Source organism: Sapajus apella, unplaced genomic scaffold, assembly GCF_009761245.1.
Source record: "Sapajus apella isolate SASKATOON/1434 unplaced genomic scaffold, GSC_monkey_1.0 scaffold36, whole genome shotgun sequence".
Taxonomy (NCBI): domain Eukaryota; kingdom Metazoa; phylum Chordata; class Mammalia; order Primates; family Cebidae; genus Sapajus; species Sapajus apella.
Window position 1 is genome coordinate 35,707,405 of NW_022436976.1, and position 21,513 is coordinate 35,728,917.

General features: G+C 38.5%; 1 protein-coding gene and 1 pseudogene across 6 annotated transcripts in view; one reads left to right on the forward strand and one right to left on the reverse strand.

Moving 5' to 3' along the window:
* Positions 1-18,368, reverse strand: part of ELAVL4 (ELAV like RNA binding protein 4) — a 99,295-nt gene extending 80,927 nt beyond the window's left edge. For 2 of the 6 annotated variants that reach the window (XM_032297081.1, XM_032297078.1), the window contains exon 1: positions 15,409-15,686. In XM_032297081.1, coding sequence (XP_032152972.1) covers positions 15,409-15,417 — 9 coding nt within the window. In that variant the 5' untranslated portion in view covers positions 15,418-15,686. Of the gene's footprint in view, positions 1-14,645; positions 15,009-15,408; positions 15,687-18,210 lie in introns of those variants that run through there. The other 4 variants (XM_032297076.1, XM_032297075.1, XM_032297077.1 and 1 more) reach the window with 4 other exon arrangements.
* LOC116564081 lies at positions 330-4,942 on the forward strand (annotated as a pseudogene).
* Positions 18,369-21,513: the final 3,145 nt, after the last annotated feature.

Consider the following 21,513-nt stretch of genomic DNA (forward strand, 5'->3'; position numbering starts at 1 on the left):
TAAACTTGAAATTATAATGATGCAATTGAGACATGTATATGACAATACAGGCATACCCCAAGGAAGACTGTAGAGTGCTGCATTCTATCAGTAGTGACCTTTGCAGGTGGCCGGTGTCTGAACCCCACTTCTCACAGCACATTCACCAGATACTCAGCTCTTTGAGGGCAGGAGGCCATGTCTCTTTTACTACTAAATATTTATAGACTACCAAATAGGAAGCACTGGTAAGCTTTTATCAAATGGGTCTATTCAATCCTAACAATCCTGATTTTTATTAATCCTTCTACAAATGTGGAAACTGTGGCTTAGAGAGGTAATATGACTTGCTTGAAGTTATAAGGCTAGTAAATGGCGTAGTAAAAATAACAGTAACAGTTCAATCCGTAGCGGGAGCGGAGAGCGGACCCCAGAGAGCCCTGAGAAGCCCCACCGCCGCCGCCACCGGCCTAGTTACCATCACACCCCGGGAGGATCTGCAGTTGCCGCAGCCGGCACCAGTCACCATCACCGCAACCATGAGCAGCGAGGCCGCCGCCCGCCGCCCGCCGCCCGCCCTCCGCGCAGCTACCCCAAGCCCGGGACTACGGGCAGCGGCGCAGGAGCTGTGGCCCGGGCTGCCTCACATCAGCGGCGCCTGCCGGAGGGAACAAGAAGGTCATCCCAGCGAACGTTTTGGGAATGGTAAAATGGTTCAATATAAGGAACGGATATGGTTTCATCAACAGGAATGACACCAAGGAAGATGCACTTGTACACCAAACCGCCATAAAGAAGAATAACCCCAGGAGGTACCTTTGTAGTGTAGAAGATGGAGAGATTGTGGAGTTTGATGTTGTTGAAGGAGAAAGGTTGCAGAGAGGCAGCAAATATTACAGATCCTGGTGGCGTTCCAGTTCAAGGCAGTCAATATGCAGCAGACCATAATCTACGACGCTGTCCACGTGGTAGGGGTCCTCCACGCAATTACCAGCAAAATTACCAGAATACTGGGAGTGGGGAAAAGAACGAGGGATCGGAGAGTGCTCCGGAAGGCAAGGCCCAACAACGCGAAGGTTCCCTCCTTACTACATGCGGAGACCCTGTGGAGGTGGATCACAATGTTCCAACCCTCCAGTGCAGGGAGAAGTGATGGAGGGCGCTGACCACCAGGGTGAAGGAGAACAAGGTAGACCAGTGAGGCAGAATATGCATGAGGATATAGGCCAGGATTCCGCAGGGGCCCTCCTCGCCAAAGACAGCCTAGAGGGGACAGCAGTGAAAAGGATAAAGAAAATCAAGGAGATGAGACCCAAGGTCAGCAGCCACCTCAACGTCAATTACCGACGCAGATGATAGAAAACCCTAAACCACAAGATGGCAAAGAGACAAAAGCAGCCGATCCACCGGCTGAGAATTCGTCTGCTCCCGAGGCTGAGCAGGGCGGGGCTGAGTAAATGCCAGGCTTACTATCTCTACCATCATCCGGTTTAGTCATCCAACAGGAAGAAGTATGAAATTCCAGCAATAAGAAATGAACAAAAGATCGGAGATGAATACCTTAAGTGCTTGCTTGTTGCTTGTTGACCAAATAAATAGAACTATCTGCATTACATATGCAGCATGGGGTTTTTATTATTTTTACCTAAAGACATCTCTTTTTGGTAATAACAAACGTGTTTTTTTAAAAAAATAGAAATAACAATGATAATAATTTTCCATTCTAAGGAAATCCACCTTCTATTTATTATTCACCAAATGTCTCTGCCATGGGATTTGCTTTTCACACTAAGAAGGAGAATATTCTGTCTGAATGAAACTTGAAGTTTACAATTTGAGTTCTTGAGCTCTTGTTGGCTTTTCTGTGCTGCCAGTTTTAGGAGCTCCAAAAGGCACTGAATGGATTTGGGACAGATGGATCTGCCCACATTGCAGGTAAGAATACCAGTGCCACTAGGCATATACAGCTAAACATATAAAAATGTACAGTGTTTCTTTAGCACAAAGGTTCCCAAATCCTTAGAGGAAAATTAATCCAACTTCAATTCAGCAGAATAAATATTTAGTGAATGCCTACTGTGTGCCAAGCACTTTTCTTAATACTTCTAAAATAAAATATACAGTATTCTATGTGCCTGTCCTATCTCCTGTTGTGATAAAATAAATCCTGATTCACATTCTCACAAAGTAAAACACAAAGGGCAGCTAGTAAACCGTCAAGGACAGAGACTGACTGGCCCACTTATCTTTGTAGAGGAGTACAGACCTAACACCTAGTAAGCACTTTAATACATTTTCATGGAACAGAATAAAGTTTTGAAATTTTGTTCTGGAATCAGACAAATCTGGGTTCAAATCAAATCCTGGCCCAACTAATTACTGGCTGTGTAACCTTAATCTACCCCTCAAAACCTAAGTTAGCTTGTCCATAAATAGAGAAATGAACATTTACCTTTTAAGTTTGTTCTGAGGATTAAAAGCAATGGTATTTGTAAGGCACAGTGCCTGACTCATATCAAGAGCTCAAGAAATGAAAGCTAATCTCTTTATTACTAGTCCCAACTCTAGGTCACCTTCACTACCGATAATTGTCACTTTTTTTAATTATATTGCAGGTTCAGCTAGGTAGCACAACCAAGGTATAAAGTTTCCTAGTTAATAAATATTTTGGTTAATAGTTCTTAATAGAGAGCCCCAACATATATCATGCAGACATCAGTAGTTATCAAAGATGTAAGATACGATGCTTCATATTAAATTCAAAACAACTAGAAGTCATCCTTTCTTTAATAATTTGTAAGACGCTAGAGATCTTGCAATGCATAGTTCTAAAAAAATTGACTGTCATTTTTCCTTTGGATAATACAGAGCTCACAATTATCTAGACCAGTATTTCTCCAACTTTTCTGACCATGACCCAACAAAGTAAAACAAAAAAGTAAGGAATATATTGAACACCATATTGAACACCACAGCTTCATATCACAACTCAGAACATAGGCAACTGAAACAAAGACTCATAAAATAATACTTACCCTTAATAAGTACCATCCAGTGATATTTTTTTTTCTATTTTATTCAATTCTGTCATTCCATTGTTTTAATTTTTAATGCTGGTCAAGACCCAGTAAAATATCTATAGGTAAAACTAGAACCTAGTAACTTACTAATATTGTTATCCTGTCCAATAGAGTGTATCAAAGATACAATTCAACTGATCCTCCCATTAAGCCATGAAATTGTATTCATTCTATTTTACATATCAAGAGGCTGAAAGTCAGAAAGGTTAGGTTAGTTGGGTTTAATGGGCTCCCATAGGTTGATGACAGATCCAAGATCCACAAGTCTAATTCTGTAGTCCAGGCTCTTTAAAAATCAAAAATAAAAACAAAACCCCCAACAAAACCCATATTATGACAACTCAATTTAATAAAAAATTTTTTGAGTACTTACTATGTACTAGACATTGAAATAAGAGAGTATTTGACATGTTCTCTGCCTTCCAGGGCTGACAGATGACGAGGCAAGACAAGCATGCCCTGGTACGTGTACTTGCAAGTTTGAAGTGGTACATTTTTATACTGGAGAAACTAAGTGTATTCCCCACTCACCACCATCTTCTCTCTGGCCATACGTTATCCCACAAAATGAGTACTGGGTACCTGTTGGTGAGAGAACACAGTGTACTCCACTAATGGCACATTTCTTTACAATCTGAAATAAAGTCGATATTTTTCCTCCTGCTTTCTGCCACTGTAACCCTAAAAGCAGTCCTTGATGTGACTTCACCAATGAGCATCATCATCATAACATCACATCATGACCAGAAGAGTGCTCTAATGCCAATTCCCCTAACCAATATCTAATTTAGAAATACCTTTAGGGTGACTTCAACTTCTGAGAAATAATGACTTAATAAAGACAGGTCTTGACCGTGAAAAAGAATTAAGAAAGGACAGTCCTCTGACCTAAGACATTCCATAGCTACCACTTCAAAGTCAAAACACCTGAACCTTCCTAAATCATAGCTTTACCTGTCTCTTTCTAGCTTTTTTTATACACAAGGTATGCTGCATTCACACCAGATTGCTTAGTTTCTTAAGTAGGCCTTGTAAGTTCCCATCTCTATGGGAACTTTATCTCTTCTTATTGATACAAAGGCATATCACTTTATAAAGTTTACTCATATGATTCCCTCCACGTAGAATTCCCCTTCTAAGGTTTCCATCTATCCAGCTTCCCTGGCTGCACTCAAATGGCATTTCCTCCATGAAGCGCGTCTCCTTCCCCCAACAAGAACTAATGTCTCCCTCTTCTGTACATTGTACCTCCTCTGCTGAGACACTGTCCAATTATTTTGCCTATCATTGTCCTTGCTTACTATAATATGTTTTAAATACTGTGATATTCCAAGAGGCATGTAGAATATGGTTTATGTGCAACAGACATGCAATATATATATTTGTTGATTCTCCAATGAAAAATTTGATATAGAAAAGAAATTACCTTATTTTCCCCCAAGAAAAGTAAACGTTGGCTGTGCGGCACATATTTCCAAATACTCTGGAGCAAGGACGTCAGATATTGCTAAACATGCAAGCTTAGTCAAATGTTTAAGCTTTATTTTCTATAAAAAGGAGTTAAGAGTACCTGCCCTAATTACATTAAAGAGATCAAACTGACACCATAGGGCAAAAATTATACAATGCTGAATGAATATGAGAGATGATCTCTACGGTCACAGATCTGTTACAAGCAGAAATATACTGAGAACAGCTGAAGTTCTAGAATGCAAACTTGTTCTTCTGTTCTTGAGAAATGGGTGTGGGATACTTCAGGAAGAATACTGTTAAGAGTACACTAACTGCAAGACCATGTCTCCAAAATTCAAGGACTGGAGACCTGCTTAAGAGTTCTTAGTAGGCTGGGCGCAGAGGCTCATGCCTATAATTAATCCCAGCACTTTGGGAGGCCGAGGTGGGCAGATCATGATTTCAAGAGATCAAGACGATGCTGACCAACATGGTGAAGCCCTGACTCTACTAAAAATAAAAAATTAGCTGGGTGTGGTGGCATGCACCTGTAGTCCCAGGTACTCGGGAGGCTGAGGCAGGAGAATTGCTTGAACCCAGGAGGCAAAGGTTGCAGTGAGCTGAGATTGTGCCACTGTACTCCAGCCTGGCGACAGAGTGAGACTCTGTCTCAAAAAAAAAAAAAAAAAAAATCTTACCAAAGCAGTTTTAAGCTCCAAGTCTTTTTTCTTCTCATGAAAAACTTTAGCCAGAAATGTACAAAAAAGAAAGAACTGAGATTCATGTATTGACCTAAATATGGATGAATTTTTAACTTTTAAATAAACAAACACCTACCTAGCAAGAAGGTCCTAGGAATATCCAACGTTCTCATTTGCCTGCTCAAATCACTAAATCATCTCTTTTTTGTCCTTCATTAATAGGCATGAGATTTTCCAAGGCTAAAATACAGAGGAGCATCTTCTATACCATCTTTTCTCCAAAATCAAGTCCCTCCCCACTTTTTACAGATATATTTCTGCCCATACAAATACAGTCTAAAAACCAACCAAATTCTTCCACAGAGCTTGCACACTACATACAATATGTATAGACACATACCTGCAAAATCTTCCACAGATTCTTGGTGAAGACTTAAAATAGATTCATATGGAAAGAGAAAAATTTTATTGTCTACCTGTTTCACAACAAAGGATCTTTTTCTTTCTTTCTTTCTTTTTTTTAACATAGTACCTGTAAAATGGTGTTTGGGATATCAGATCAACTTATAACACCTTCCCCTAGTTTTAAGGATCAAATTGATGAAAAAAAAATGATTACCCTTTTCACCTTCTTGTGAGCATATGAAGTAGAATTCAAAATCAGTGTTTCAAGATCATGTTTTCAATTTAAGTCCTGAATCCTTTCCGGAACAATTTGTATTACTTCTCTATAATGGCAACAGGTCACAGCAACAGGTCCCCATTTAGAACAACTTGTGAATTTATTTATGGTGCCTATTTATTTCCCCCTTCAGAGCCTTGGAAAAAAGGTACAAAATTAGGTTTAACCTAATACTGACACCACCCATTACCCCTTCCCAAGTGTGTGTAATCAACAACTACGTCAAGGCCTATGTGGTAGTTTTCCTCTTTTCTCTTGTTTTTCTTTTTCCTTCAAATGGGAGGGTAATGAATTGAGGGTCAGCATTCTGTTCACATCCTGCACATCTCTTCAGTCAATCTGATCACTTCTAGTGGTGTTCACACTGCCAAAGCCATCCATCATCCTGCCTTGCCAAGCAGAAGGAAAACTGATGGCAAGTTAGAAAAATCTCATTAAGCCACTTTATGCCTCAACCTCTTCACCATTCCATGAGAAACAGAACTTCAAAGTTCAGCCTATTGGGAAAACAAGAGGAAAGGAGAAAAAAAGCTGATGTAGTGAAGAGGAAAAAAATAGATCCAAAGTAAGTTGGCTTCTGGGAAAAAGTCAAATAATTTGCAAGTTACAATATATAGACGGCAAAGATGGGACCATATCAATTAAACTCAGCCTATTTTTATTTTCTTTCTGGCTGACTTCTAACTTTCCTAACAGGCTCTTCCATGAAATTAAAAGACAGCACTGGTTAAAATTAATTTTATCTTCATCTTTTTTCTCTTTTGACAACTAAATCCCAAGTGAATTCTAATTCCAAAAGAGATCATGGATATAGCTTGCAAAATCCTAGGAGGATGCAGAAAACTTAATAAAGCCATATAATTCCGAGGAAGAACTGAGGTCTTGATATAGAAACAAACAAACAACAACAAAAAAAAACTGTATGCCACCCCCCTTGCATGCTGGGGACAGTATGGAGACTGTGAGGGTAGCATGCAATGTCACTGCCCAGGACATCTGGCATGGGCAGATGGGCCTCTTTCTGGAGAAGGGCTTTTGCCAAGGGACAGAAAGACTGACAGACTGAAAGAGACTTAACATCCTCAAAGCACCCTCAATTTTCAAGTCCTATGTATGACTGGTGTCTTCAAATGCTAATTCTCATCTGATTCTCACAGAAATCCTGTGAGTTAAATATTATCATCACCATCATAAAGATGAGGAATTGTGGGCATCTGTGATTGCCCAGTTAGTAATTGGAAGAGTTAGGATTCTAAGTCAAGTTCACCTGACCCTGAAGTCCTTTGCTTTTGCCAGCTTCTTAAGACAAAGAACAATTTTTTTAGAGACTTGCCTATACAGGCACACCATTTATGTTCCTCGGAGGCCAGAGGCAGACTCATGGTTCTCTGGTCTCTGAGATAGCCTTGCCAACAAAGGCATTATGATAGTGGTATCCAGTAAAAAAAAATTCTAATTTTCCTACATGTGTACAGGTCAATACAATATGTTTTTAGCCCCATCTGAACACAGGCCCTCTGGGTCCTAATCACAATAACCAGGTTGCTTTTAAGATTGGAAACTTTTCTGCTACAGAGGTGATTAAAATATAATCAAGCTAGAAAGTTATTCTCCCCCACAGCCACCTAAAACAGAGCAACTCCAAAATAAAACCAATTTATATATTTTAGCCCAAATTAAAAAGTATAAGCTAAGGATTCCCTTTTAATATCTTGAATAATAAGTACACATTTATGTGAAGCTTCCTTTGGGGAATGGTTGCTATGAGGACAACTTTCCCAATATTATTAATAAATATCACTTTTGTTTTGGTGTTGCAGCAAGAATCTGGACTTGTGGGAATTGTACTATCTGTACCCAGTGCATCAACAGAGATAATTAATGTTGAAGACATGTTTAATATCCAGAATTTTGGATGTGTGGTTGGCTGCATTACAAAAAGTAACATAAGAAAAGATGAGTCAAATCTGGACAAAATCACAAATTTCAGGGACTTGGTCGTTTACTACAGTTTAAGTGAGCACTTTCCTAATAAATGTTTCATTAGTAAAGATGGCAAGTTCTCAGCCTTTCCACCACAGACTTTTAAATAGCACTTAGAACTAAAGTTTATCATTAGAGCAGTGTTTACTGCTGCTGCATCTTCAAAGGGGACATTTGAAAAAAAAAGTTCGACTCAGCCTGTTATTTTTCATGTACAAATTAGAAAGCAAACCTTTAAAGGGTTTAGACTGGCAGCTTAGGAAAACACAGAGTACTTGAGAAGCCATTATTGGCACATCCCACGGCACACCGGGGGTCACAGCTGTCTACAACACATGCCACCCCCCTCCACTACAGTATTTAGATGTGTATGACAAAGTAACTGATTTCTGCTCCACTAGCAAACTTCCACTTTGGCATGCCAAAAGGGTCACTATCTGTTCAGATGCTCTTGGGAGGTAACAGAGGAAAAGGAATTCAAAAAGCGGTTTATATGAGAAGCAAGGAGGCAAGACATTTGTGTTTCTGTAAAATTGACCAGTTCCAGCCAAGCTTCACGGGCAGCTGACTGAAAGACAAGTTCCTTGCAATTGTCCAGACTTCTATATTTCTTCCTGAGGCTGAAGATATAGATACATGGAAACTTATAAACGAAAATGTCCAAAAGATCTCTTATTTCTATCTTTTGGAGTTATGTCTAGACACTTACAAATACAGAAGGAAAGACTTCTGTACTTGATTTATGTACTTGAATGTTCCAGCAGACCTTTTCTCATTATTTGACACAAACCTCATTGTGCCACCTTAAAAATCCTTCACCATAACTTTATCTGCAATCACAGGGACTTATCCTCTAATTAACTAATTAACCATTGCCAAAAGAAAAAGAAATGGTGACCTTGGATTCCATGTTCCAAAGAAATACACATAGTAAGTTCTAACAAATACATCTTCATCCAACAAGGAATGACAGCCAGCCTCTACTATGAATACTGTTGGCAAAACAACTTCAAATGGTAGTTGTTATGAGAGAGTAGACAAGAATAAAGGATAACTCATAGAAGCAGGAGAAGATTCAACGCCACGAAGTGCAGACAGAGGAAACCCCTGTGCTATGTTTTTTGTTTTTGTTTTTATTTTTGCAGAATTCACCATCTTCTCTGCTTCTCCATATCCTGAAAAAAGAACTAAACTTTCTATAGAAAAAATATTTATGAAGTGTATTGTATAGTCTAAAATGAGTAATTCAAAAATTAAGCTAAAGTTTAAATGTTATTTTTCAAATGAAGAGTTCGGGGAAGTTATTTTCAGGATAAACCTATGACATATCATTTTTTAATTAAAAAATCTCATATATACTAGTTTTGCACTTACTTTTGGGGTTAAAAATAAGACTTTCCAAAAACAACAAAAAACAAAAACGCAAGCACAAAAATTACACTGACCTTATTTCCTCAACACTTTTACTGCTTTCTCAACCAAAATTTATTTAAGGATTCCTTTAGGGATCTCAGCATTTCTTGATCATTGTAGAGGGGGATCTTTATTGAGGGGAGAAATACCTTCGGTATTAGATACAACAAGGATCTGAATATGAGTCCCCCCAAAACAAAAATCGTCAGTCCTAAAATGGTCTGAGCAAAGGCAGTCTCAGGGGTGGGGTGGAGAGAAAGAGATAGGTGAAGCAAGAGAGAGAGACAGAGAGAGGGAGAGAGAAAGTCACCAGCCTATTAGGAACCCTGACACTGCATAAGTTATTTCTTAATGAATGTACAAGGGAAAGCATAAATATTATCATTAAGCAGAGTGGTTGTGAAGATCCAAAGCAAGCTAGCTGGCTGATTGCTTTCTTATTTTTTTTGTTCTTTTATTAACAATTCCATTTCCAAAGTGCTCGATTCCTAACACTGATGCTCTAAAGCTACTGTGAACACACTGCCTGAATACTTAATGAAGTAAACAACAAACAAAATGGCTCATCTTTGGTGCCCCCAGCTAGCATCCCAAACTGGATATAATTAAAGGTGTGAACAAGCAAGCAAGGAAGTAATGGACCTGCAAAGTCAAGGTTCTGAGAAATTATCGAGCATCCTCCATTGCACCAGTTCAAATTTATCACTCATTATCTCCTATACAGGAAAGATGCAGACCCACATGTTGGTACTCTTCTACACTCTTGTCCTCCAGCCTTTTTTTTCCTTTTCACTGCTAAATAGCTAATTTAAGACAATTACTCCTTGTGACTTCCACCCACCGAGATCACTTTTTCTTTTTCTTTTTTTTTACCCTTAGAAAGCCAGTGACCTATAAAAGCCCTTTACTCCTAAAATACGTGGAGATTTAAAAAATATAAGGATGTTCCTAATACACACACACACTTGCACACCAACTTACAAAGCAAAGTACAGACACTAATACTGCCATCTTAACTCCTCCTTATTTATACCAATGGTAAAGACTAGGTTCAAATGCCCTCAAAGAAAAACATCCTGTGTACCCCGCCATGCGCACACACATATACGTATACACACACATACACACATTTTAATTCTTACCCAGGCCCTTAATTGAAGGGACAGCTATTAGCTCACAAACATCATTATGGATTTGCACACTTAAAGTTTCTCCAGTGGCAGCTAAAGAAAGGTGTTTGGTTACTAACAGACTGCAGAGTCTGGATATATCTTTTTTGATGAATGTTTGAAATTTTATATTTTTCTAATAAGAGAACTCTTGGAGTCATGAAGAGACGCCACTTCTTATGGAATGCAGCCCAGTTTGGTTTTTTTTCCATTTATAGATGCACATATACTTGCAAGTAAGTGTGTATACATGTTTAGTAATACCAAATAAGGAAAGCCTAAGACAGGTGCAGGAATCTGCAACACACTTATACTGACACATACAGTCTCCCTCCTTCCCTTTCTCGCACAAACACACTTTCCACATATACATTAAATGGATGGGGGAATGGATAGTGGTAAATGAAAGGCTGACTTTACTTTCAAAAGGGGAATTGACCAATTCTGTACAACATGGCCCGTCAACTGGCCAAATAGTAATATGAAAAGCTTGAAAATGTTCATGTCCCTTCCTAGCCTCCAAATTCCCAATGACATTGGGAAAAAAAAAATGCTGCATTGCAGCATTTGCCAGCGCATACTCGTGTGTTTAGCATCTGCTGGCCAGCTCACCAACAAATGTACATATTAAATATCTAGGCATATAAATTAACTGCCTGGTGGCCACAGATCATTGGAGCTAATGAAGAAATTTGTCAAGGCCAAAGTACTTTTGCCCATGTATCATGACCTCAATGAAGACAATCGTTTCTTACTTGAGGTACACACAGATAATTCATTTATTTCATTTTTTAAAAAAAATTAAAATAAGGTGTTAAGATGCCCAGGGCTAAATTAAGCATCACATCTCCTCATGGAAGAAATAACTTTGGTCTACATATAGGAAAAGAACTCACCCACAATAAGGAAATAAGTGTAAAGGGAAGAAATCAAACCAAAGAAAAGGACTTACTCTGAGGAAACCCTATTGTTGTTCAGAGTAACTCTAACTTGAGAAAAACACCTCAATTCATCCACAAGTCCTTTTAGAGATATTGAACACACATACAAAGCACCATTCATGCAATAATTTCTAGATATGAAATTTCAAGTAGATTATCCCCAGTAGAAATCCTAAGTTTAAAATATCTGAAGTCTAACGTGTCCCAAACCAAATTTCAAGACTGAGTTTAGAACTAAAATGCAAATGTGTAGTTATTTCTTTCTCTTTTTTAAAAAAAAAAATTCTATTGTTATTTTCTCACAACAATCTGGCCTTCCTCTCATAATAACACCCTAATTTTCAAAGGACCAAGGAAGGGGTATTGGGAGAGAAAAAGTTTTAAGGTTTTGTGCAAACCATCAAACGGAAGCAAGACCATTTATATCTGGTCAGAAGAATGACTTGAATGAATGGCAGGTAGAAATGAATGGGACTGAGATCACAAATGAATGATTAAGTTGTTAGCTTTTTTAAAAATGAAATATTAAATAGTCTTATAAATCAGTGATTCTCAAAGTAATTTTTCAACTACTTCCCCATCTATGTTATTTTTACCTTTCAAAAAATTTAAATATTAAATGATTTAGCTGTTACGTTACTATGAGATATATGGACATTCTGATCATTAAAACTGCAACATAGTCAGGTGTTTTTTGCAGAAATATTTCCAATTGCATTTTCACTTCTTAATAAATGCACATTTAGCCTTGTACTCCCATAAAGGCACACCTCCACATGAAGGTAGCAGGCATTAATATCTTTAAGACAAAGGAGCGAGAAAGGTCAGCATCAGAACCACGTGTCTTTTTTTACAACCCAAACCAAGATGACACTTCTTACAAAAATTATTTTCCCCTAACTAAAAATTGCCAGAAAATTCTTAGAAAATGAAAAAAGAAACTATATTAGAGACTTAAAAAAACTATTCTATTTTTTTAAAGTTGTCATAGGCTTACGGACTCAACATATGGCTGCAAGATTCAAGTGTATGACAAAAAATATAAGTTTATTTATTTTTACCTCAAAAGTGAAAATAAAAACTTTAAATCCCCCAATGAGAAGAGAAAACAAAAACATGCATCTGCAAGGAAAAAAGAATTGGGGTGGGGGGTTTGCAATGAAGAGAGTAAAAATTAAGAGTACTTTCAATAAAGCCAATTATATTTCCTAACCTTTTAATGTATTTCGGCATTTTTAAAATCTCTCGTTTTGGGGCCTACAATTAGCTACATGATCATCTATCTATTTTTTCCCTTAGTAAAAACCCCTAACAGATCACCATTTCAGTTGTTTTTACGCTATCTCCTGTTCACCCAAGTACTACACCTTTCAGTTCTGGTACCCACCATCATGAGGAAAAAGAGTCTATTAGTAAAACACACTTAGAGAGAGAGACAAAAAGAGAGATGCTTGTCACCCAGTGCACACATGCATCCCAGGCATTCAAAGACACTAATATAAAAATCAGCTTTTCACTCAGTTTGTGCCAAGATCAGAACCAGGACCAAATGCCAAATAGAAGGCAGTGGTTGTGAGAGTGCAAGCCTGACGGATCTCGTGACTGTGGGCATGGGGAAAGAAGGAAAGAAAAAGCCTCTTCATTTATTATTTTGTAAAGTAATTTCTACTCAGGATAAAAAATGAGAGGCACAATGAACTCCCCTGAAACTATAGTATCAACATCTGATTTAGAAAAAAATACCAATATCACCTAACACAAAATCATTGCTTAGGGTAGGTCTATTCTACCTATATTTTTCCTATGAATATTTGCTGGAAATTTCTAAGAAATCATTTGCAGAACCTATCAGCTGTGGGAGTTCACTATTATGCTTCCGTCAACTTCATTCAATATAATTTACATTTTTTTCAAATGGTCTCACAGGATTCCTTGCGATTTTTCGCATGTACAATTTCACAGCAGGGTAAAGGGGAAAAAAGGAAGAAAAAAAAAGCAAGATTCCCTACCCTCCCTTCCCCCTCTCCTCCTCTCTGGGTTTTTTAAACAACAACAACAACAAAACACACACACACACACACACACACACACACACAAACAGGGGAGACAGAACAGATGCTTAAAAATAGATTTCTAAAAATCACTGTAAACCAGAGTTAGAAATGTAATTAACACCTATTTATAACGAATAATTAAAGTTGGGCTGGCCACAAAGAACAGCAAAGATAATCGAGGTCCTGTCCCCCTCCCCTTTTTTTTTACACTGTTTGCAGTGTGTTCTCATGATAGCCACCTGCTCCCTAGTCGGCTTCTCCTCTGTTCGTTTCCCCGGCAACCTTTCATTGGGTTTTCCTCCCAGCTATCGCTTTCAGTTGGGCTGCTCGGTCTAATCTTATTTGTTTTACACCCATCAAAACAAGCAGCCAGACAAAGGCAATCCTCTAAGAATGGAAAAAAGACCACAGCTTTGTTATAACATCTATGCAGAGCGAAAAGTCCTCCCCAGGCTTTTCTAGGGAAAATAAGTAAGATGGTTATGAATTTACAGCCTGCCCCCATACCCAGCTCTGAAACCCCGTGAAACCTATTGCTGGTGAAAATTCAAAGTCAAAGTGGGTACTCGTGGCATCTGATCATGCCATTTTGTGCCATATCTTCAGGGTCAACATCAGGCGACAGAAGCGACACTCAAGGAGTTTCCCTGCTTCTTTTTTCAGAAAAAGATGATGCTAAAAATAGATTTACTACTTCGGCAGAAAGGTTTTCCACTTCCCCTTCCACATCCGAAAGTCCTGTTTCACAACTGCATCTGCTGGTACTGAATCTCACCTCCTCCACCCCTCATTCCCATCTTTCCCCATCACTCCTAGCATGAGACTGAAAAAGAAATGTGCCTTTAACTTTAGCAGTCGTGTAATTCCGTTGAAGGCTCACAGAGGCGGTGGACACGCCAGCCAACAGTGACGGTGACATTGATTGTCAAAAAAGACACCAACCTTCCTTGGCTAAAATGTGTGTTGCTGGAAGAGGCAGTATGTGTGCCGAGTGTGCATGCAGTGCCATTACACTTGGAGATGGATTCTGGTTTTCAGAAAAGAGAAATACTGATAAACACACACATACATACACACACAATCAGCACAATGATTTACGATGCACAGTCTAGCATCCTTACACATACACACACATACACGCACACACACACAGGGCTGGAACCTCCAGGCTGCCTTCCTCTTTTCACTTACCATCTTCAAGCCATTCCACTCCATCTGTGATCAGAAGAAGATGGACCCTCACACAGTGTGTCAAAAGCGGAAAGGAACGTTATGTAAAAGCTGACATTCCTTCTTACAGAGCTGCTGCCCAGAGAAGGAAGCAACAACTCAACACGCCAGGCACTGCTACACATACAAGCCGCCTCCTCTTTTTTATGAGGTCATGACAGGAAACTCTTTGAAATACAAGATGCAGCATTTACTGAAGCCCAAATAAATCACTCTCTTTGCCGTTTTGGCTGCGCAGTCCCCCGAAACACAACTGCCCATCTCAATGTTCAGTATCCAGGAGCTGCCTCTCGAGGTTTAAATTTCCAGCACGGAAATGGAGAGATTCCTAACCCCACTGCATCCACCCCCAGCCCCACAAAACCCAGGCACGTAGACAAACCACCTCTCCCTTACAAAAAGAAAACCCTTCTTTTGCCATTATATCTTAAGTAATATAACCTGTTTCAACAAACCAGCAATTATTTCAGCCCTCCCCCTCCACCCCTTGCCTTTATGTTGAAGGGAAAACTGACAACGACCTGTTAAAAATGACAATCTTATATCCCCACTGCTTTTCAATAAAAGGACCTACCCGCACTCTCTACACAAAAGAGATAGTAAATGTAGGAACCAAACAGCAGCACAGAACTAAACTCTTGTGCAAGCATAAGACTGGTCAAGGTAGATGCTTTTCTTCCCTCCAGCAACACAAACAACAGATTATAAATCTAGTCATACCTACCATAACCATTCTTATTGGCAAATATTGGGTCTCGCAGAGCTTCGACTCTTCTGTTAAAATTTGCAAAGATTTCAGAATATATATTTAAAATGACTACTATTGTTATATATAATTAAAGATCCACAAAACACAGTGTGGATGATTGTAAAGCAAATCAATTATTTGGGGGGGGTGGGCGGGGGAGAGAAAGAAAAAAAAAAAAAGAAAAGGAGCAGTGAGCTGAAACCCCTGATTCTAGGATGTAGATAAGAACAACTGAACAGAGCCTTGCTGAAATTGGCTCGAAGCTTCCCCTTTTTACATCCATTTATGGGACCATCTGTCAGCCGAAGCTTGGATCTGATTGGCTGGGGAAACGAAGGGAGGCGTTGCAACATCAGGTGCTATTTAAATTAGCTACTGCCAGATTGACGATGTTAATGATTTGGTGACCTCTACAACAACAGAGACCAGATTTCTGAACTGCTTCTTGTGTCTGGTAATTAAGGCCCGGCTGAAGCAACAACAGCCATACTTGTATTTTTACCTTTTCCCTCCTCCCAGCTCAAAAGTACTGTAACAATTGCAGATCACTGGAGGCTTGCAAACCTTAACAGTGGGAGGTTCCTTTCTTTCCCCTGTCCTGAGGGCTGAACCATCCCACCCCTCTGATGGAGGGCTTTTCCACTGTGGAATATTTTCAACCACCTTATCTTTCTAGACAGTTGCTTTCTAGCGAAATGCATATTTAACGATCTGCCTGTAGGCTTAAAGATACAACAAAAGCACTTTAATGTGCTAATTCATCTACAATTTAACTTTATTATTTCCGGATATTGCTGATTTTTAGTAAGTAATGCTCCTTCTCCGGCTAACATGGACAACATTTCAATATCAAGCGAGTTGGGGATTAAGCTTGTTCTGTGAACTAGGTTCATACAAGTTTGTCTCAGAAAACTATTTCCTGATAAACAAAAAGAAAAAACTTGGTGGGGGTAAAGGAGGGGCAGCTATCAGCCTCTACCTTTCTGCCTTTTGCTTCAGCTTTTCAAAACTGAGGATGATGAATGATTTATTTAAATGAATTTATTTTTCAACTTGGATAGGGGCATGATCTGAATTTTTAAAAATCCACTAAAACACATTCTCCTACCACTTTAGAGAAAGGTAAAACATGCTTTTGACAACAGTCTCATTTCAAAACCTGTGCAGAGTAATCATTTTGCTTAACTAAACAAGTGATTTTGCTTCTCTTCTTCAAAGGGAAGTCTTTTTTTCTTTGGCCTCTTAAGAGATTTGCAAAGAGACATTGAGCAAGTGTGTCCTGATGTATACAGTTTGTCTGCCTATTTACATATTTTATAACCTCTACACTACCAAGCCTTCAGTAGTGTATTTTTTGTTCTGGTTTGGGTATTTTAAGTGGCTTACCTGAGAAGTTTATGCTTAACACCTATGCAAAAGACTAATATGTCACTATTTATTTAACTCATAATTTAATCAATTTATTCTTCAATAAATACACAGCGGTAACACATATTACCAAAGACAAAATTCAACATAATCTTTAATCTTTGACTAGAGTTGGCAGTGAGACAGAACTAGGCAGAGTAGAAATACAGGCCGAAAAATAAGCTGTATTTCTGGGCTTCAAAGTCCAAGAATAAATGGGTTTGTGAAAAATTATTAGAAAAGAAAATAACCTTACATTTTTCAAAACTAAAACTATTCTCTCCAAGATACTGTTTCATGAACACATACATATAAACATACATATGTATTCACACTTTAGAAAATACAGATACATCATAAAACAGTGTGTTGTGTACACTGCATCATCCATTAGACTTGAGTATAAATATATTCAGCTATTAGAAATGAAAATTCATAAAACAGAAAAGTAAAAATGTTAAAACTATAATTCCTTAAAGTGGAACAATGCTCTATTAAGTAAACTTTTAAAGTAATTTCTTTAGCAAATGTATAAAAAGTCCTGTGAGTCACAATAGTACTACATTATCTGTTGAACTGTGTACTAAGGATGAATTCACAGGTTAAAGTGTTTTAAACGGTTCAGCTTATGTACACAGAGTAGGAACGTGTGCCCCAAATCAACAACATAAACTCTGAGTGCAATCTCACCAATATTAAAATATTGTGAAAAGTAAACATTAAGACAATGCTGACAAACACACAAATAAAAACAGCTCACTTGAAACAAAATATTTACTTAGATTTCTCTGGAGTTTATGAAAGATAAAAATTTTAAAAACCCTGTTCTCCCATCCATACAAATCTCAGCACACTTAGTGAACCATAAATAACATTAGGTATATTAAAAGATATTCTGGCCACTTTTCCAAAATAGTAGCTGTATATATAGTATAGATAAGTAGCTGGTTTTGCTAGGCTAAAAAAATCATGCATTTCGTATATTGCTCACTTTTCCACAAACCTCCACTCTAAAGTCTTTCAACGGAATCCTCAAACAAATGCACAAATGTCCTCAGAGGCCTTTTCTCTAAAGACAAAGGCAGAATCCTATTGTTGAGAAAAGTCAACCTTATTATCGAATTTCCAATAGTACCATTCATCTTTCAGAGTGAGGGGCTGACCACTACATCAGTGGTGTGACATTTGTAAAGCAACAGATTCTCAATATATTATCTCAAGAATCAGGCAGGCGAGTCTCCCAGTCATGCATGATTTTTTTTTCTGCCACAATCCACCACCACAGAAACTTGTCTCACTCAAGCAGCAAAGGCAACCTAAAAATGATATCCCAGCATTGTGGGGCTGCCAGCGCCGCTGTATTCCTCTTACCATAAATGAGCAGTTTCTTGACTCATTAATAACAATTTCCCTTAAAAGAAGTAATCTCATATCAGTCAGCCCCTTGCCACCATGCACACATCCCAAAGGTTGCAGATATCTCAGCATCAGTCGCCGGCAGCCAGCTTTCCCACACAGAGTCCAGATGGACTGTACCAGAAGCCAATTCAGCGTTAATAACTACCTACTCCGCGCAGTGGAGAAGCCTTACGTGGCACAATGGGCTAGGAAACAGCAGCCGGCTGAAACTGCAAATAAAAAAAGACAACCAAATTCTCCAAAAGCACCAAAAGGAAAGAACAGAAATGGAAGCGTGAATTGTATTTCCCTGACTTCTATGAGGGGGAAAAAAGGAATCCTTCATAAACATAGGGAAAAAAAAAGAAGGTGGGGGGGGAAAACAGATGCTGCCCAGAAAAAAGTGACAAAATATTACCTCATTATTTAACAAAGCAGCATTAAGCGTCCTGCTGATTTCAAACATCTTGCCACAGATTTTGTTTTAAGAGAAACAGATAGAATCCTTTGCAAAGCACTCCGTCTGCAAAGGGTTCTTCAATTTTCTTGCGCACCACAGAGCAGTCAATATATTATTTCCCTAGAGTTCGTACATTAAAACCTCTAGTCAGTGAGCTGAATTTTCCCCTTATCTCACACACAGTAGACTCCTGTTATATGTACTGCTCTCTTTGCAAGAGCAGCCTGCCCCAAACATGGCTGGTGTTTAAACTACTCTTTAAAGTAACAGTTCACTGTATAACCACCAGGTGGGTAGAGTGCACAGATTCAAATGAACCATCTTAAAAGGTTTTTTTTTTTTTAATTTATTTTTATTTATTTTTATTTTCCCTTGGAATAGCTTTTGGGTGTAAAATGTGACATGAGAAACACCAGCATCCTAACAGGCAAGATTGTCTCTCACTATATCTTGTCAAAATAAATAAATAAAATTCCTTCTTTTGACTTAAAGCAAGGAAACGAAACAAAACAAAACACTACCACCAATTCTAATAAGAGCTGTGAAGAATGAAACACAAACAAGCTTTGTTTCATTCAGCAAAGGATGAACAAGGAAATCAACACAGAGCAAGGGGGAAAGCCAAAAACCTCATCGAAATATTTCTTTTTAGCAAAAACAGAAAAATATTCAGACACAGTAATGAAAACTCAAAAGTGTGCATGTGGATGAAACACCTACAAGATGGAGGCCAGAGTTTAAGGGTGCAAGTTTTCCTCTGACTAGAAATTAGGTTTATTCAATATGGGTCTTTTCTGATAAAAAACAACTAAAAGCCACTGAAAAAAACAAATACAAAATCTTAAGCCTCTCCTTTTAAAACACAATTATGTGAATAGTGATAAACAACCACAAGAGCAAGCCAATCACATATCTCTACCCATTGCTGTTCTTTTTCCCAAAGATCTGCCTCGAAGTGGAACATTTCTGTCGTATACTATTTTGGATGTGTAGCTAACTTGGCATCTCCTTTGTACCACTCTATTCCAATTAATCTGCTTCTCTGCCAAGAATAAATAGAATGTCCCAAGTTGAAAGCTCCAAGCGACTGGTACTGGGGGTATGTTAAAATGATATAGAACTACCTGAACAAAAATAAATTACATCACTTATATTGTCATACGGCCTGATTTTAAGGAGGGTCTTATTACTTACAAAGCATGCAACACCATTTATGTTCTGCATGTGTCTAAAACAGAAACCAACACACACAGATACCTGGGATTTTCTTTTCTTGGCTGGACAAAATTAAAGCTCTGGGACTTCCACATTTTCTTGCAAACACAGGTGTTGACACTAATATTTTTCCAGCTCATCCAGGCAGTATTTAGCCATACACAATAGTGACTATCCCCTTCATCTTTAAGTCAAGACAGCATCACTTAATACCATTTAACCTCCTTGCATATATTAAGTTTCAAGTGACAGTTTTTTACTGGGGAGTGAGAAGGAGGAGTTGCTCTCATCAAATCCTAGTTGTATGAAATAAGCTAATTTGTACACTCACCATATGTCTTAAACACTAATTAAAAAATGTCACTTTCTTCAAACATTAAAATGTAATCAGCCTAGTAAATAAAATATTCTCAAGTTTTCTTGCCTTAGTGATAATTTAGAGAGTGTTTATCTCAAGGTAACCTCTCTATTTTGATTACCAAGGAAGACTTTTAATTTGACAAGGGAAAAAGGAGATACTGGGAACTGGGGGGAATGAGAAGAGAAAACCACTACTGTATGAAGCTGCACAAAGGAAAATAAGATGAAGCGGGTTTTTAAGAACCCATAGTCTTGTTACCCTAAGGCAAATCTAGCCAATCAATACCACCCATTGACGGTCTACCATCTGCCAGGCTATCCAGCGATGTGGCTAAACAGACCTGTTCCATATGACTGTAGCCGGCTCATTTTCAGTAGATTAGGGCAGTTCCAGAGCATTCACGTGCAACAGCACAAAACTCCAAGTCAGACTGAGCCTCTCTCTTCACACCAGTCCCTCCGAGCACAGCTGCAGACCTTTTCCTCCTATTCCGGCTGTCTGGATTACCTCTTCTTGCCCCTCAATTGAATTAGCAAAATGGGGTGGGAAGGTAGAGTGAACAGACACTCACATATCCACACACACAGAGACAGATAATTGCTGACCCTTCTTCACTGTCATGCAGAAATCAGGAATTCCATGTGCTCTGCCCTAATATGATTATAGCACACCATTTAAATAGCGTCATCAGTGACTATGACCTGACATTTTCCTGTAGTTCAATTTCTTTTTATCCTTTACCTCTTCCCTTGAAAAATAACCTAAACTGCTGGCATTTCTTTCTTTAGGAAAAACACAATCAGTCTGCCCAGAAAATGGTACACTACATGTAAAAGCTTTTGATAACATTTAAAGCTTCATTTTCCTTTGTTGAATTGTGGTGTTGGTTTCTGTTTTTTTTTTTCTTTTTTATATAGAAATATTAAATGTATTTTATAGGAAAATGCAAACATACTAGAGAGGCAAGAAAGATGCACCAGACTGACATGAAGGAGTCTATCAGAAATTCACTGTCGAATGTTCTCTGTGAGATATATGACCTGAGAGTCAATAGCGCCTTTCTCCTTCCTAAGTAGTTTTGTCTGCTACAGATTGTGGGAAAGCTAGAAGAATGCTACTGTGTAGGGAAATGTGACAAATGGATGTCTAACCTGTCTAAATCGCCAGGAGTTCACTGCGCAGGTAAACTGACCTAAGAATAGATTCATATTTCATCTTTCCCTTTTCTTTCCATATTCTT